Source organism: Echinops telfairi, unplaced genomic scaffold (genome assembly GCF_000313985.2).
Source record: "Echinops telfairi isolate 266 unplaced genomic scaffold, ASM31398v2 ScPeMD7_18;HRSCAF=68, whole genome shotgun sequence".
Classification (NCBI taxonomy): domain Eukaryota; kingdom Metazoa; phylum Chordata; class Mammalia; order Afrosoricida; family Tenrecidae; genus Echinops; species Echinops telfairi.
In genome coordinates, this window is record NW_022103915.1 from 51,592,586 (window position 1) to 51,612,023 (window position 19,438).

Here is a 19,438-nt window from a genome sequence, read left to right on the forward strand (position 1 = left end):
TTTTTTTGAAAATTTTAATTCCCCACAAAATGTTTCATTTCAAAAATGCTAATTTTCAATGATCTTTATCAGCTTATTTTGTATACTTATTTTGATTCTAACCAATACTCAGCTACTAACCAAAATGCTGGTAGTTTGAACTCCCTGGCCATTTTGTGGGAGAAAGACGAGGCGATCTGCTTTAGTAAACTATAGTCTTGGAAACCATATTCTGTCTAGATACTATTGAAGCTTCTGTGCCAGTCACTGTGTTGGGTTCTGGTGCAAATCTTTAAGGAATTCAGTCTGGTGGAAAACTACCACTGAACAGCAACTACATCATCAGGAATAAGCACAGGGTATTATGGAAGTACCTCAAAGAGGTCCCTACAGAAATTGAGAGAGGGCTAGCAGGGGAAGACTTCCCAGGGGTGCCTTTGGCATGGAGAGGAGAAAACAGCTGGAGGCAGGAAGAGAGTGCTGGGCTGGGCCCTAGCTTGTGTAAATGCTGGGAAGGAGGTGAGAGGTAACTGGTGACAAAATAAGCAGTTCAGATTAGTTAGAATATTTTGAGGGGAATGATGGGGCAAAAGTTAGTCCAGGGTTTGAATCCTCCCTCTTCAGTCACAAGACAAGCTTACTTTAACTAGTAATAAGATACTATAACACCCAACCAAACTCACTGGAGTCAATGCTGACTCAATGCAACACTATAGGGCAAGATAGAACTGCCTCCGTGGGTTTCCAAGGCTGGAACACTTATGGGAGCAGAAAGCCAAGTCTTTCTCCTGCAGCTAGTGGTTTAGAACTACTGACCTTAAAGTTAGCAGTCCAACACTTAACCATTAAGTCACCCCAGGCCTCCTTTCAAGAACAGACCAGTAATGTTAAAAACTCAATGCCATCCAGCTGATTCTGACTCCTGCACCTACAGGGTAAGGCAGAACTGCCCTGTGGGTTTCCAAGACTCCAACTCTATTCGGGAGGAGAAAGTCTCATCTTTCTAGAGGAGTGGCTGGTTTTGAAGTGCTGACTTGGCAATGGGCAACCCAATGTGTAACCTACCACACCACCAGGGCTCCTTTACAAGTCATTTCCTGAGACTAAATGAGGCTTTGTAAATCAGTGCTCACTCACTGCCCTGACCCTACAGAAGCAGAAAGACCTTAGGAACGGCTGGTGGTCCCGAACTACTGATCTTCCAGTTAGCAGCCCAATGAGTAACCACTATGCTAACAATGAGTGGGCGCAAATACTAAATCCTTTTGTTTTCCTTTGTATGAAAACCCAAACCAAACTTTCATACTAACCGCTGACTAGTGACCTTGCAGCTAGCAGCCCATCAGTTACCCACTAGGTCCCCAGCGCTCCTCACTCACCGCCATCGCCTGGATGCTGGTTCATAGCTACCCTATAGGAGAGAGAACTGCCCTTGTGGGTTTCAGACCATAGACCTTTATGCGAGTAGAAAGCCCTGTCTTACTTCTGAGAACAGCTGGTGGTTTCGAACTGCTGACCTTGTGGTTTGCTGCCCAACCATTCCACCAGGGCTCCTCTAGGCAACTCCATATAGGGTTTCTGAGGCTGTAAATTTTTACCTGAGCAGATAGCTTCATCTTTGTCCTGCAATAGTACTGTTGGGTTTGAACCACTGATCTTCTAGTTAGTGGGCCAACACTTACCCAACACTACCAGGGATCCTTTGGTTCAAGGGGCTTCAAAAAGCTTCTGGAAACATTCTATATCTTTTCATTCCATTTTTACCCCACCAACTTAAAAAAAAACACCTTGATCTATGAGCTTATGTTTAAAGGTATGAGAGACTTTCAAAAAGTTGGTGGAAAAAGGAAATGAAAAGGTAATGTAATTTCTGCACACACTTTTTGAAGCTCCTACATACGACTGCCTAGTTCTGACAACTCATTTCCAAACCAGAGACGTCAGAGAAGATACAAATAGCATTCACCTCCCAGTTTCACTGAGACTCACACAGTAAGTAAACAAGCCAATCTCTTAGTCACTGCCTGACACCTAGCAAAATCTCAACAAAGACTATACAGCCACTACTACAAGCCCACAAACCCTTATGGGCAGTTCTCGCTCTAAAAGCCGCTGAAAACGCAAAGAAATGTTCCCCAACTTTGGCCTAAAACTTGTTTGGGGGCAAAATCTGACCTGAAGCTATTTATAGTTTCCATGAATCCCCATTTAGGGTAAATATTCATAGCCATCATCACACCAATACTCTTGTTGGATTGCCAGGTTGTTTTGACACTCCCCCACCCTACCCGGCCCTGGCTGGGGGTGCTGCCAGGACTTATGCACCATATTGTCTTTCTAAAATCTAAACATTTCTGAATCAGAAACGGTGACCCCAACGGTTTTAAGAGACTGGGGGAAGTTACAATTGTTTCCGCCGGAAAAAGGAAATGTGCATTTCAAGAAAGGCAATATAGTCAAAAGTCCCAGAGGGTGGGGGAAGGTGAGAGGGAGGGAAAGCGAGGGGGAGGGAGTTATCTACTTTCCTTGCCCAAAGAACACTACTGACCAAACGATTTCGGAAGGCTACCTTTGCTTGTAATCAGAGCTCGACTTCAAAACGGGCCTTTATAGCCACTGCTGTTAACAGTAATACTATAAAAAACTTAAAGCCAAAAATGTACATCGTTTTACCTACGGCAAGCACTATTTTTGGCTTCCCAGGTAAAGAGAAAATGGCTCAGTAAGTGCGCCTCAATCCTACAAAGTCTCATGGGAAACTCGGCGCCTCTGGGAGTTTCTGTCGTGGGGCTTCATCTAACGCAGCTGCTGGCTGGCAGCTCTTCTGGTTAGCAATAACCGCAGCGTGGTCACGGCGGCGGAAACTTAAATTAGCCAGGGATCCCTCTCAAGCCCTGCCCGCTTTATTAGAAATTAATAAATCGGGAGGGTCAGAGCCCAGGGGCCCGAGGGCAGCAGCCCTTTAGGACCAAAGGAACAAAGGAAATCCGGGATCAGCCGGAGCGAACCGGCCACCAAGCGGGTCGCGCAGGCCGGGTGGGAGGCGGGAGTGGGGGAGGGGCCAGGCCCGCTCCCGCCTTCACCCCCCCCAACCCCCCAGCACAGCCTGACGTCAAGCCCAGCGTCCAGAAGCCTGACGTCACCAGCCTAGGCCGCCTTCTCCCCGGGGGGCGATGGGGAGCAGGGAGGGCCCACAAGAAGGAACCTTAAGAGGTAAGAAGCTATGGCCCAATTGCTGCAGAGAACTCTAGGCACCTCTGTTCGCGCGCCTGCCTTTGCTGGGGGAGCCCACCATTCCGAGCTGCCCCCGCCACCCTCTACGACCCCCGCGAGCGCCGAGGCAGCCTCACCCAGCGCGATCCGAACCCGCAGAGCACGGTGTAGAAGCGACGAGGGGTCCGAGAGAACTGGGCGCTGAGGAAGCGAGCGCAGCCGGACTGACGACGGCAGCAGCGACAGCGACAGCGACAGCACCAGCACTCGCAGCGCACGGCTCCTCCTGGCGCCGGAACAGGAAGCGCCTCACGTCTCGCGCGCCATCCCCGCCCGCGCCCCGCCTCCCCGCCGCCCCCAGCGCCTCTGCGCCGCCCCCTAGCGGCCGTCCCGGAGCAGCAATTCCGCCTTCGGACCGACGCGAGCATCTCGCATTTCCGGAGTTCCCAGGGAACGCTCCGGGCTGTGAAGTTCACGGCCGCAGTACGGAAATTCCCAACGGGTGGCCTTGAAGGCCCGTTCCGTTTTCCTGACGAACAGCGGTTTTTAGCCAAGCCCTCCAAGCAGGTGAAATGTGGGTGCGGCCAGTGTGCAGTCCGACTCTCGGGGACGCAGCCACTTTCGTGTTAAACTTGGGGAGAGCTAGAGGAACAACAGGATCCCTGGTGGCGAACTGGTTGGAAACCTCCAGCCGTAGGTCGGGGGAAAGATGGAGCTTTCTACTCCGTAAAAGAGTTACAGTCTCTGAAACCCACTGGGGCAGTCCACCTGCCCTCTAGGGTCGCCGTAAGTCAGCATCGACTTGACAGTGAATTTGAGATTTTGTTTGAGATGCAATGCAGGAGAGGAAGTACGGTAGTGATCGTCATAACTTGATATTAACTTAAACGGTTTCTTTTCACATTTTTTTCCAATCAGTGCCTCTTCGGTCCACACGTTTATTATTGAATAAACATTGAAACACCTACACAGACCCCCAAAATGATTAACACAGGACCCTAAACATCAGTAACCTACTGGCTAGTTATAGTGTCATGATTATATGGTGTGTAAAATAGCAAGAGCTAGATATTCAGTAAGTCTCATGTCAAATATATTAAAAGTATTCAGTATATCTATATCACTTTACTGCTTTGAGCAAGCTGGCAGAGAGAGGAAAGGGCTGGCCTTGACCAGAAGCGTCTTAAAAAGCAGCGTGTGCTCTTCAGAAGCATACTTTTACATAGTTCTCGAACTGAGACGTGCACGGAGGCAGCAACTCTGGAAACATAGTTCCAGATAGAACACAAGCTCTGTGGTCTATTGAAAGTTGTGCCCGTTTTAGGGTATGAGACCTTAAATATATTTTAAGGACATGTAGTAAGTCTTAAGCAAGACAAAGATATAAATGAGAGAGGCCAAAGTCATCATGGCCTCCAAGGATTTATAGCCATGCAGCTATTGATAAAGGAATGGAGAATAAAGGAAACTGTCACAAAATCATGAGTGGTGACAGATCAATACGTCACAGTTACAGGTGGGACTACAAAAGAGGGAACAGAACTAGGCCTGGGATGGGTACATTTTTGATAGAAGAGTTTACAAGATTGGTAGCAAAAGGACATTGGGCCTCCACTCAAGTACTCCCTCAATGCAAGAATATTTTGTTCTATTAAATTGGCATTCTATGATGCTCACCTTCCCAACACAACCGCTGAAGACAAAGCGGGTGAATAAGCAAAAGTGGCGAAGAAAGCTGATGGTGCCCGGCTATCAAAGGATATAGCGTCTGGGGTCTTAAAAGCTTGAAGGTAAACAAGCGGCCATCAAGCTCAGAAGCAACAAAGCCCGCATGGAAGACACACACCAGCCTGTGTGATCCCGAGGTGTTTAAGGGATCAGGTATAAGGCATCATCAGAACAAAAAATCTTACCATAGTGAATGATGGGGGGAGTGCGGAGTGGAGACCCAAAGCCCATTTGTATGCCACTGGAGATCCCCTTGCAGAGGGGTCTCGGGGAGACGAGCCAGACAGGGTGCGATGTAGCAACGATGAAAAATACAACTTTCCTCTAGTTCCTATATGCTTCCCCCCCCTTGCCCCCTCCCTATCACGATCCGAATTCTACCTGGCAAGCCTGGCTAGACCAGAGGATGTACACTGGCACAGATAGGAACTGGAAATCCAGGGCGGATGATCCCTTCAGGACCAGTAGTGTGAGTGGCGATACTGGGAGGGTAGAGGGAGAATGGGTTGGAAAGAGGGAACCGATTACAAGGATCTATATGTGACTTCCTCCCTGGGGGATGGACAACAGAAAAGTTGGTGAAGGGAGACATCGGACAGGGCAAGATATGACAAAATAATAATTTATAAATTATCAAGGGCTCATGATGGAGGGGGTAGTGGGGAGGGAAGGGTAAAAATGAGGACCTGATGTCAGGGGCTTAAGTGGAGAGCAAATGTTTTGAGAATGACGAGGGCAATGAATGTACAAATGTGCTTTACACAATTGATGTATGTATGGATTGTGATAAGAGTTGTATGAGCCCCTAATAAAATGATTTTTTTAAAAAAGAATCAAATACTAAAGGGGAAAAAAAAAGTTTACAAGATTGGTCCAGGGCCTGCCTCCCAACCAAGTAGTGAGGGTATGACTCTTAAGTCATGAGTCAAGACTCTGGGGACCCCAGTAAGGTGACCTCTATCCAGGGCACACCAAGCTAGGACCCCTAAGGGAGATTGCCCCTCCTGGACTAGCTGAAGGATGGAGGTAATCCACTTTCCAGTGCACTCTGCTTGAGGGCAAGACTTCACATCCCTGGTTAATGGCCAGAAAGAATTCAATGTAGTATTAATCACCCGTGGGGGCCCTCTAAATAGGTTTTAGGCTTTCACTGTTATCCATAGCCTTCTGCAAATGGAATGCTCAGAATTTAAGCTGATACCTGTCACTAATGTGGACAACCTACCCTGCCCTCAGAGGTAGGGAATGAACTCCACTGAAGGGTATTAAGGCCTGAGGAACCATGAATTGTTACATGTGTCTTTCAGCTCCTGGATCGTGGTGGTAGTCTGCAGCAAATTTCCATCTGCTTCTGAAAGAAGAGATAGAAAACGCTAGGGAGCCCTGTTCTACTGAATCACCTGGGGTTGCCAGGAGTCAGAATTGGCTTGGAGGCAAATGATGTGGGGTTTTGTTGTTCATCAGTAACAAAAAAAATTACAAGTGTGTGTGGGGTAATTCTGATTTTTCAAAACATTAAGTTAAAATTTATCTTTATTTATTGCTGAGTTTGTCCTAACAAATATACCAAGTTGTGAAAATGGTCTGGGGGCCATGTCTTCCTTGGCTCTGAAGGCTAACTGCCCCAAGGCACAGATCAGATATTACAACCCCCCTCCCCTGCCCATCCTGTATTCAGACTTCTTCTGTTGCTAAATTCAATTAAGTCATTGCAATGGCCACACAGAACTCTCAGTTGACGGTTATGGGGTTATTAGAAAGGTTAACAGGTTACAATTCAGGTGAGAAATGCTGGGTATAGTTTAGTCAGGAGTTTGTCCTCTGCTGTACCATACCTGAAGGCATGCTTCTCTCTGGCCCTCAACTACTTGGGCAATGTTAGAAAGTTCTTTGGGGGCTAGTAAATGCCCAAAGGGCATGCTGTGCCTACATAGGCCTCAGCCTGAAGGCATTCAGATCCAGTTCTGTAGGTCAGCCAACCTATCTCCCCCAGTTAAGTGCCTGGAGACACCCCACTCAGCTTCCTGCCCCAAAGCATTCAGCTTTAGTTGCTGTGGGCAGGGAAACCCAATACTTTCTCGTATTGTCTCCCGATTCTGCTTATCTGGAATCAAAGCTATTGAATCGAGGAAGTTCACTGCATATAGATGTCGGACAAAGGTCGTGGCTCCACACCTGGCACTCCGCTCTTGCTGGTAGTGAGATTCCCATCTTCCTGCTTCTGACTTATTTTATGGCCAGCAGGATAGCAATCACAATGAACCCTGTTAACAATTACTCATAGCTGAAGCATACAATCCAATCAGTATCTTATCCCACAGTGGCTGCAACAAGGGAGGTTGGCCCAGGGCCAGCAGTCTGTTGCTCACAGGGCCTCTACAGAAGACTGGATGGCACATAGCATCTCCCCATCTTCCTACACACGCTCACCTGGAAAGTGCAGGCTGTTTGGTAGGCGTACCAAAGGCTCTTGCTATAAGAGCCATATTAAATGCATTCACTGCACAAGTACCTGACTCAACTGGCCCCGTTTATCAGACCAGCTTGGTTTTTAGTCAGGCTATTCATTCCACACAGGCTTTACAGGCAACTCGTTTGGGAAACCCCACACCCAACCATCTGGCTTTTCTCTCGTCACTAGTCTGAAGTCCACCCCACCTAATCCTTTTTCACAGGTGCCACCCCTGCAAGGTAGTCAGACTTCTCTATCTTCACCTACTGCTTCTCCCTTCATCCTTTAGGTTCCACCCCCACCACACATTTGCTATCTAATCTTACCTTGGGATCTGTTTTCTGAAGACCCAAATGTGCACATTAGAAACTAAAAGGATTTTTGAACCATATATTTAAAAATTTATAAGAACAATTTTCCACCAAATTCTAAATTGGTAACACGAGGTAAGGGTAATTTTAAAATCAAAATACAAAGCCTTCGGATTTTATATATGAAGTTTTAATTAAGAAGAAAATGTACTCCAATCACTTTAACTCATATCCAAAGAAGAAAATGTTCAACTTCAGGATTAGAGATAAAAATGGAAATACAGTAGTCTATTTTCAAGGAGAAACAAGTGGAGAATAGATCATACAAGTCTGATTGACAAGAATACTAATAGCTTTGTGAACTGGCTATTGGAACCCTGTACATTGACATGTATACCAAGCTCATATTGGCTTATGATTTTTATCTAACTCTTGCAAAGTCAGTATCATTTGAGTAAACTGCCTTTGAGTTTTACACCATGGCTCTCAAGTCTGAAATTTGATTTGATTAGATCCATGGCAAAAATGATTTGTATTCCTCTCAAATGTAATCAACTTTTAAAATAAGTTAGGCAAAGATCAATTTTACATAGCCCTTTTGAAGGGTATGAGGAAATGACAATTGTTCATCTAATTGTAGAGTCTGAACCCTAAATTTGTACTGTAATCTCCATTGTCAAACCAAGCCAAGAAAAGACTCTTACACATTAAAAAGTTAACATGATTCTGCAGGATCCACTGAGGGAGATTGTTTGAAAACCTATCACCACATTAATACTTATACAGCTGTACAGCAATTATTTTCAAGTATGCTCCAAGGGCCACCACCTAGCTCAAGAATTCACCTTCAGGAAGCCAAGTGACAATCCTAACATCTTATGTTAGTAAGTGAAGGCAAAGATACACTTAGGAGTCAGTAGAGGTCTTCAAAATCACAAAGTAAATCAAAGATAAGACTTTGGCTTTACTTGGAACAGGATTCATGTGCACTAAGTCCCTCTCTATTGAGTTATATTCATTAGTCTACCTTTCAACTTAAAATGACCACTTGTGACCAGTATTTTAATATATCAGAACAGTATAGACAGATGCTTGTAGCATTGCTATTTCTAGTACGCAATTTAAAAAATCCAAAATAATCTTTGTGCTTTCCGGTCTTTCTTTAGAAACAAATGGAAATTTTTTTCTGAAACAAAAATTATAGATCCTTCACTGAAAAATTAGCTTGGCTTAAAACTTTTCATTTACTTTGATATTAAATTACTAAAGCTGTAAGGCTATTTAACATCTAAAAATGTAGTTTTCTTTAGGAATAAACCTTACAAAGTCTACTTTCCTGTGAAACTTGCTCTACCAAAATCAATGTATAAGCTGTTTATTGGACTGTTTATAGCTAACAGCGAGAAAATGTATTTCTAATGAAAAGTAGGTGCATACACACTTAGAAGGGAGTTAGAGCTCAAGGTTTCTGTTTCATAGGAAGGAAGTTCTCTATTATGTGGATCTATAAAATGAACTGGAGACAGGAAGCTGATAACCTGATTTGTCTTAATGGCTTTGGCTCATGAATAAATAATGGTTTATGTTTTTCTTAAAAAAATGAATTTGTGCAATGACACGAATCCCATTTGCCACAATTGTTCTACTTTTTAAAGGATTTCTAATTACGAAGACATCCTTTGTATTATTTATACGTCAAAAGTTTAACTGAAAGCCACTCTGACTACAGTTACCTATGAGCTGAAATTCAGGAAAAAACACAGGCTTGAGAACCAAATCAATAAATCTACGCATAAGCTGACTAAAAGCTTCCTTTCATCTTCTTCCTATTAGGTCTTCCTTTAAATTAAAGCATTCCCTCTCTGAATTACTTAAGCGAATGGCATGTTATAGAAAGATCACATATAACTCTTTATACAAAATTGTTCAAGGAACCTTAAAAAAAATCTATTCAGTCTATTTAAGAAATTATAGTATGAATCAAAATGCTATAGCTTTAAAAAGGGGGGAGGAGGGCATACCTTAAAATGCTTCGGAGAGAAATAGAAGTCAAGTTTATTTCCTGATTAGTGCAGGATGAATCCCAAAGCACAGTTAAGTGTCTGGTCCAGACTAGCTCTTAGCGATGAAGTAACTCCCTCTCTCTGTCAAGGCTTTTCCCAGAGGTGATGCCTTAATTCTTAATTTTAATATTTTATCTTGTTTCTTTTAGCTTCACCCTCTCTTGCCAATAAGCACTACATAGCGCCACCATACTGAATGCTCTCTCAACACTGGAATGTACACTCAAATATTCTCAATATCCAACTTGTCACAGCGAAAGGGATCTCACCTTTCTAAATTCCCATCTTGTAATGTTTGAAACATCAATTACTACTTTTCTCTTTATGGCAAATAAATCCCTTCTCAAGTCTTTATAGGTCTACTTTCCACATTTCTTCTCATTGCCAACAAAGGAACAATACAAATCATTTCAGAGTAAATGAGTCTCTTCCTTGCTCCCATTTATTGGATCTACATCAAAGCTATATATGGCAGTATTCTGAAAATGTTAACAGCTGTTAATACCTTACAAGTTGGGGGCAAAAAAAAGAAAATATATATTACAGCAACCAGTTTGAACTATATGAAAAACTACTGAGATCTTGACTTTCATATAAACACTAATTTTAACTATTATAAAAAAGGCAACATAATTATATTTATTCTTTATAAAACTACACTTTAACAGAATATTCATTAGCTAGTCTTCCCTTAGGTTTTCCTGTAGATAAAAAGTTATTTTTAAAGAAAATTTTCTAAAATAATTGTTTCACAGAAACAGAAAGTCTTATCAAATCCTGATAACAACTATAATCAGTCTTACCATACTATTAATTTTCTTTCACCAAAGGTGAGTATACAGGAAGCATTACATTCGTTAACAAGACTGCCTTCTCAGTGATCCACAAAGTGCTACTAGATGAGGTAATGAGATTTCCTACTTTTGTAAAAAAGAAACACCATCTTTTGAAGTGGTGTCACTTGACACTGGTGTTGGACTATCTTGGGCCTCGTCACTGCTGAGATGACATTTTATTAGCCACCATTCATTGAGATCAAGACAAACTTGTGATCACTGAAGAAAAAAAAAAAGCTGATAGGCTACCAGAGAATTTCCTGGTTTAGTTCTATAATCAATGCTAACATTTTATTACAAAGCGCTGACTAAAAATGCCATCTTTGTGTTCACAGAAGAGCTGCAAAATAAGGAAACACTACTTTGACGTAAAGCAACAACTTGGAAATCAAATTTCTTCCGCCTAAATAGAAGCAGCTTCCTAGTAGAGCTAAAAAAAAAAAAAAATCAATCACTATATTAAACATGTCAATTTGTACTCAGAAACAAATCACCAAAAGAAAATTGGGCAACTGTCTTCAGAGTATGAATAAGAAGTTTATTCCTCATTGAATCTTAAAAAGGAGTTATAAAAGATTAAATAGGAAATTTCAGGGCAGTGAGTCCATGTTAATGAGGAGAGCCTGGAAGAGGAGGGTGAGAACGGTCGTAAATCTGAGTCATCTATGTCATGGAGTAGTATGTGTGTACAGAGATTGTTGAATTGGAATGGTCCATGTACAGCCATTATTAGTTACATTAAGCTAAGGATGTTTCTAAAAATGCTGCTGCTTCTTGGGATAATTTAAAATATTATCCTTGTTGCCCAATACTATTTCATATGGCATAAGCCATGTAACTGTCAAGAGGTTTTTTGTGGTTTTTTGAGGCCATATTAAAAACATAACTCTGTGAATAGAAATCACTATCTGAAGATTAAAAACAATTTTAGGCCTCCTAAAGTATACTGAGCTCATGTTTAATTCTGGAATCTTTGTTCAAGTTCATTTTAAAATAACAAAGCATTCTATAGATTCTCTTTGGTTAGTGGAAATTTATGGCTGTTTATAAATTGTGAAAGTAGCGGGTGCAGAATTCCTATAAAAGGGCTAAATAGAAGTAACAATTTGTAAGTAAACTACTAACAGTGTTATCAATCATTCCTTCTAAAGCTGTCAATGAGAAAAGAACTGCATTTATGTTTTAGAGGTGGCTTTATTCTTCCAGATTGAGACTCATTCAACAACCAACAGGCCAGCCACACTATAGAAGCATAAATGCACCTCCAAATTGTCACATTCTCTTTGATTCTGACAAAATTTCGCAATTCTGCTCTATAGTTAATATTTAAAATGAAAACACATCATCAAGGACCAATTACCAATGGCTAACACTCAGGCTTATCAGTCTCCCAAATCTGGGGGCATCAGTTGAGTATGTAGCCCTGCCATCTAACCAGGGATACCTTCTTGCTTTACTAATTTTGTATGATGACAAATCAGACAAAAACATACTTAGATGGCAATAAGTACAATTATAATCTACAGCATTATTAAAGACATAAAGATATACCTTTGATACCCCCAAATTTATCCTATAAGATGATGGATCTAAGGCTGCATGGCTTCTAAAAGGGTATTAGACAGACGTGTCTTGTTCAAATGATACCAGATGATGCTCCATTCATCAATTAGGACCCACATGTTAGCTGCACTGTGCAAGGATTCCTGAGTAGGCTCTTACATATATTCTCTGCTGAAAGACAGTTCAGTGTCTTCAAGGCTATTGCAAGTCTCAACATTACTCAGTCGAATACTCGCGGCTAGATGTAGCTTCTTATGTGGTATACAGTTCTAGTCCTGTACCTGATACAACAATGCTTTTTGAAGAATCCTAAAAACCCAGGTATCACTCACAGCAGCTCCCCTTCTTATTTAGATTCATATGGTTGTGAAAGAAGTACAAATGACAAGATTGGTAGCAATATTCAATTTTCTTACAGACTTTGATTCTACTCTTATCCTAATCCTGAGATAGGAAAAGATGAGATACCAAAGTTGAGTGAGAGATGCCTGGAGATTAGAGATGACATTTGGAACAGAATGGTTTCCCTGTACCAAGGCAGTATGACATCTGGATTCTGTGAAAATAGCACCTTCAACCTTTCCAAAGTGGGCCTTAGCAGCACTCTATCAAGTCAGCAAAATAACTATTTGAAACTTATAGGTCAGGGGTTACCCCTAGTCAGAGGAATATCTGAAAGCAAACTAAGAGATGCTTTCAGGAAAAAACTCCATTGCCTCAGAACGTCAACATTCACAGATGACTAGTGGGAAATTCTGAAATCATGTGGAGTGACCCCTCAAGTTGTAGATACCACGCTGAAGTACAAAAAAGAGAGAGGGAGAAATACAGTCTCCCACATTTTCATTGATAATAGATGCTTTAAACAAAAACACAAAAATCACCATTAGATTTCAAACCCTCTTTCTACCTTTAACATCCCTATTAGAAAATTATAAAAGTAAATGATATTTAGCATGAATTGTGAATTGCAATCCACTTTACTGAAGAATTCTAAACCAATTCATGGAATATGGGGTGGGGAATACCAGTGGTACAGATTTACAGAAGAATTTACATGTAGAAAGGATAGAGTATGATTTTTAAAGGAAAGTATAGAAAACAAAATAGTCAACTGTTTTGCAATGAATCCCAAATTTCCAACATACTGTTATAGAAATTACAATGAAAAAAAGTATATAATCTATGGTTAAAAACAAAAACTGGTTAAAAATAGCCGTCAACCCTAGTGTATAACCTTAAACGATTAGTGTATCATAAGACGCATAAGCTGATCTGGAAGAAGGCTGTTGGGCAGGCTTTCGGGACTCCAACAACCCTTCATGGAAAAAAAGGTCAGAGTGGCTAAATGATAACTGCTGAGTGTTACGTAGGGACCTGTGTGTGTAATCACCAGACAGGCCTGCCCTTTTCAACACTGTTGTTCGGGTGCGTCAATCCTGAGCACTCTAACTTTCGATTTATAGTGATATTCCTTCAGGTACAATTTCATAGAAGAAGGAATTGGAAGGGCATCAATACCATCGTAAGTTGTGCAGTTACAAATAACTGTTCTGCATATATGCTGCAAGGAAAAAGGGAAAGTCCGAATTAAAGGAGTGGATAAAAGCGGTTCGAAGAACATACAGGCACTCGGGTCCTTGTAATGTTCTAGGAGCCCAGTAATGTCAGGCGAATGGAAGACACAAGGGTCATGTGCATCGAAGCTAAAGTTGTGATTCCACTGTTCAATTCTGGCATGAAGAGAACGACTATAGCGTCTGAAGCTAACAGAGAATAAGTAGTCTTCCTGTGCTGAGTCTCGAAGTAAAAAGGTTCCCTCTGGTTTTCCTTCTAGTAGCGCCTCGGCTGCGTATTTATCCATGACTCCCCAGTAACATGGATTGTTATTGATTTGAAGGAGGTCTGGTACAAGACAGTGGACATAATCAATCTGGGTGTGGTACTTTGGAGGCGTCTCCAACTGCAGGAGTTCATCGTCCAGTTCCCATTTGGGCTTGTTTCTTTTCCTGGAGCTTGTGCAAAGTGTTATAACTTCATCACCTGAATCCATATCACTATCTTCTATACTGTTGTTTGAAACCAAGTTTATCATAGAGCCAACCACAGGACCACCTCTACAAGCAGCACTGTTGGTAGTTATGACACACGGCTGAACGTTGGTATGTGAGAAGGGGTTAACATCTTCCAGGTTCCTCCTTTGTTTTAGCTGCCCATCCCTTGATTCGCTCTGAGCCAAGTCTGTGCTTACCCACTCATCTGATTTGGGACTTATAGGAGCAGTGTGTCGTTTGATAAAATGCCATCTAAAAGCTAAATCTGATCGAGGTGGGAAAGGACACTTATCTAACATGAGTTCACTGATATGAATTTTCCTTTTAGATGAAAGCCCTGACGAGTGCCGACTACAATTCTTTATTGGAAAACACTGCCCCACAGCATCTTGCAGTTTCTGCTTAAGAGATCGGCCCAAAAACCTATGCCCGCAGGAACGATCCAAGTCCAACTCGATGGATGAACAGCTGTGCTTCCTTTCCTGGCTCCTTAAAGGAGCTTCCATTTTCTCGAGGTCATCCACTGTTTCAGCATCTGAACAACTCTCACTTTTTTTTGACCATGATAACTTCTTTCCACTCCATACATAACCATCCTTTCTGTCAGCACTTCTACTCCGACTCGTTTTCGGCCTTACATCTACATCTTTACTAGTATTTTCAATGTTTTCTGCCATCTTAACAAATTACGGTATCCACAATGTCTGGTGTTATAAATACTGCCTTTTCAGTTTTTCTGGCAGGACGTTTCTTCTGGGCACTTTCTGGACGTACCTGAGGGGGAAAAAAAAATACCATTAACCATTTGTCATTCACATTGCAGAGTTCATATATTAAGCCCTAAATGGACTCAAGACAAAAGCTTACTGGGTACATGAATAAGAGTATTGGAGATGTAGGACAGCAGTTTCAAAATAACTTGTTCCCACTTTAATAAATTGGTTTACCTCATACCCATTATTTCCAAAGGGTCGTGGAACCAAAAAATGTGTTTTAGTTTTTTCCTCTGCAGCTAATTTCCAGGGTGGATCAGAAAAAGCTACTTCTCTAATCTCAGCCATACTACACGCTCAAAACATGAACAATTTCTAGTTTTGAAATTCTCATCTTAATCATGCCTTACTTTTTGTAAGTCACAGCAGACCTGCACATTCTTTTTAAGAGGTAGTCACAACACTATAAGCTGGTATTTGGGAGCTGCTACTTTACTGTTCCTCTATTCATTGCTTGTTTCTTTTCCTATTGATTATAAATTTGAACAATTTAAAGTTATAAAACCGGCAAGAATTTAGTAAATAACCAAGCACCCCCAGACAGTAAGTAATTCTCATTTTCAATGCAGTTTTTCCAACTCAGTCCAATAATCAGTCAACTCAAAATTCTGACGGTCTAAGCAGTTTTTGGAAGACACAGGACTGACTATTTAAGATTTCACACCTACATCCACCCACCCACCCACTTTCTTATATTATCTTTGATAATTTGAAAGACAAGCAGATACATTTCTGATAGGGCACTGCCTTTCCTATGAAATGAGTAAGGCGTAACCTACTGCCATCAAGTCTCTAGCCTTATAGGACAGGTTAGAGCTGTGAGTTTCCGGGACTGTAACTCTTCACCTGAGTAAAAAGCCCCATCGTTCTCCCGCATTATGGCTTAGAATCTACAATGTAAAATACAGAATTTCAAGAAATGAGATTCCCCAATGCAGTTTACGTAGGATAAAATACAGGGCCAGTGTCGGGAGACTAGATTGCTAAAATCTGCAATACTTTGCACATAAAATTTTTTGACGAAGAAAATCAGTTTTACTCAGCATTCTAATTAAATATTTGTGATTATATCCAAAGAACAATAGCTCCAATAGTCGAGTTAAGTGTGCAGAGAACTTGAATCCATTTCAAAGTAGCAGGATACAAAACAAGCATCTGCAGTGGCAAATATGCTTACTGTTTTAAAGTATGAACTCATAAGACTTGCCATATTAAAAAACATCCCGTTTCTAAACATTGAAAAGCATCTGCTGATTATGCTGATTATATTGATTTAAAGAGCTCACCAGTATATTTAGTATATTTTAAATCCTTAGGGAAAATATTTCTTACTCAGTTTTGAAAGAAGCAACATTTAGGTCAGCCAAAATTACATTTCAACAGTATAATTTTGCTGTTCATTGACTAAATTCCACTGAACAAAAATAAACGGAAGCAGCAAAGTAGGTTGAAGAACATGAAGAGTCATTGATAATAGGAGATACTTGCTTGGAACTAATTGCTCCAAGAACTTATACTTTCATACATTTTTCAAAATAAAATTTTAAAGGGGTCCGAAGCAGAGTATTTGTTAACTACTTCACTGCCATTGAGTAAATTCAGCAATGATGTGAAAAATGCTATCATCTAGTCATAAAATTATTGGTGTCTTTTATTTAAAAAGTACAGACTTTAGGGGAAGGTGGAGGGAGGTGAAATGGGGAAATGATTACCGTATATACTCGTGTATAAGCTGAGTTTTTCAGCACATTTAATGCAGTTTTTTGGTGGTAAAATTAGGTGCCTCGGCTGATATTTGGGCCGGCTTATACAATGATCTACGTATAAGCCCACCCAGCCCCCCCAGGCCAAAGGCATGAACAACAGAAATGTGGGTGAAGGGAGACAGTGGATAGTATATGAAAATAATAATAACTTATCAAGGATCATGAGGATGAGCGGGTAGGGGAGGGAGGGAAAAAAGAGGAGCTAATACCAAGGGCTCAAGTAGAAAGAAAATGTTTTGAAAATGATGTTGGCAACATATGTACAAATGTGCTTGATACAACTGATGTATGGATTATTATAAGAACTTTAAGAGACCCCAGTAAAATGATTTATTAATTTAAAAAAGAAATAAAGAAAAAAGTACAAACTTTACTCCACTGGGTATGGGCTACCTTACCTTGCTTCTTTAACCCCAAACTCACTGCCATCGAGTTGATTCTAACTCATAGTGACCCTATGTAGTTTCTGAGGCTGTAAATCTTTATAGGAGCCGATAACCTCATTTTTCTACCACAAAGCAGTTGGTGAGTTTGAACCACTGACCTTGAGGTTAACAGCCCAACAGTACCCCATAGTACTACAAGGGCTCTTCCTTGCCTCCTCACTACCTCAAACTTGTGGTGTTCCTTCGTTTCTGTACCTGAGCTAAGCTCTACCTTTGTTCTTCACGATATTCATGAAGAACCTGTACCACAGTCCTACTCCAATTCTCCCTTTTCATTTCTTCTCCCAGGTTTTTAAAAAAAATCAAGATTTCTATAAAAATTTCCAGTAATTCAAGTGCTTCTTACAGTCATGACTTTCCATTACTAAATCCCTTAAGTATTATAACTTGATTTTCTCTCACATGAAAATAAGCTTTTTGTTATTTTCTGATTATTAAAAGTTATCTGGTTCAAAAGCAGCTAGGTGAAATTCTTTCTGCCCCGTTATCCTTGCAAGTCATCCTCAAATGAGGAGAAATGGAAAAACACAAAGGACTATTAGCAACCATCTGTAACCTAAGCCACAGAACATGAGGGCAGAAAATGGATGGAGGAACAATGAATGACTCAGCAGCAGTGAGGCAGGTGACACAGGTTCAGAGGTGACATGATGAGACAAGTCAACAGAGCAGGTAAAGTTCAGGGCTCACTGGGCAGGCTCCTGTCTTAGGATAGCTAAGATAAACAAATAGACAAACAGCATATAACAAACACTGGTTAGAAAAATGGGGAAATTGGAGCCCTTATCCATTGCTATTAGGAATGCAAACTGGTACACATTTGGAAAAAGGAGCCCTGGTGGCATAGTGGATACACATTGGGCTGTGATCTGCAAAGTTGACAGTTTGATACCACCAGCCCCTCTTCGGGAGAAAGATGGGCTTTCTACTCCAGTGAAGAGTTAGTCTTGGAAACTCACAGAGGCCGTGCTACCTTGTCTTACAGGGTTGTTATAGAGTTGGCACTGACTTGATGGCAGTGGAGCAGGTGGTGAAACCAGTGTGGAAATACCTCAAAAAACTATAAATAGAACTACCATGTGATCCAACTATTTCATTCCTAGGATTATATGCCCAAGAGACTTGAAAGCAGAGATTCAGAGACTTGTACACCAGTGTTCCGTGCAGCATTCTTTCACTATAACCAAAGAGCAGAAACAACCTAACTGTCCCAGCAGATGAATGGATAAAAAATATGGTACATCCACACTCTGGACTACTCAGTCAGCAGAAGAAAAGAGGTTGTGGGACATACTACAGTATGGGTGGGCATGGTAAACTGAGGCACACTAAGTGAAGTCAGTAACAAAAGTACCAAAGTTTATTCATCCACTTATGGCCACTCAGGTTGCTCCCATTTTCTTGATATTGCAAACAGTACTGCGAAATATCTGTTCATGCTATGACTCTGATTTCTGGATCAAAAGCATTTTAAGGAAAGCCTGGATGACCTTAAAGATAAGTCAACTGAGAGAAGACCATCAACCTCAATGTGGCTGAAGTCTAGAAACTGATGAAAGAGTGTAAAATTTCCATTGATGCAATAGGTACTGAAGCTGAGGTCTCACATGGTTTAGCATTTTTAATTTTAAGAGAACATCTTGGCCCCAGCAAGCTTTAGGCTTGATGAGTGCCAAAAGTGTTATGTGAATATCAATTAATTCAAAGAGCTTATCTTCCCAACAATCTTGTAAGGAAGACTGAAGTTAATGAAGATGATTTTCTGCAATGGAATGACTCAAGTTTGCCAAAACCCAGAGAGCAAGGCCCAGTCAAAATAGTGGCGTCCACGGCTCTGCTGGGTCAGTTAAATTCACAGCACAGAGGTCAGCTCAAGTTACAGAGGTTGCTTTCTGGGGTCACAAGGGACAATCTTGATAGAATTTCTCAAAGGACACAGGACAATCATGGGGGCTTATTAGCAAGAAGTTTAAAGAAAATGGAAAACTGCATTGGTAAAATACCAAGAAAGTTATGCTAAGGAATTTTCCTCTATCACATCAAGTTCACCTGCTCATGCTTATAGGCCATTCTACAAGCATTTTGTTGGGTAACCTTACTCTATTCTCCCTATAGGCCAGATATTGTCTGTCCCTTCAGATTTTTGTCCCCAAAACTCAAAGACCAATTAAAAGATACATGCTGTACCTTGGGGAAGGGCTAGTGAGACAGAAACACTGCTCCACCTCCATTGGGTTGATTCTACCTCAGAGTG

General features: G+C 41.4%; 2 protein-coding genes across 3 annotated transcripts in view; both read right to left on the bottom strand.

Annotated features, from left to right (window-relative positions):
• Positions 1-3,456, bottom strand: part of MAPK1IP1L (mitogen-activated protein kinase 1 interacting protein 1 like) — a 19,814-nt gene extending 16,358 nt beyond the window's left edge. The window contains exon 1 of the mRNA XM_045287953.1: positions 3,330-3,456. The gene's annotated coding sequence lies outside the window, so the exon portion shown is untranslated. The remainder of the gene's footprint in view (positions 1-3,329) is intronic.
• Positions 3,457-7,851: 4,395 nt separating this feature from the next.
• The window catches only part of SOCS4 (suppressor of cytokine signaling 4), an 18,566-nt gene continuing 6,979 nt past the window's right edge, over positions 7,852-19,438 (bottom strand). For both annotated transcript variants that reach the window (XM_045287929.1, XM_045287930.1), the window contains exon 2: positions 7,852-14,973. In XM_045287929.1, coding sequence (XP_045143864.1) covers positions 13,557-14,876 — 1,320 coding nt within the window. In that variant the 5' untranslated portion in view covers positions 14,877-14,973 and the 3' untranslated portion in view covers positions 7,852-13,556. The remainder of the gene's footprint in view (positions 14,974-19,438) is intronic.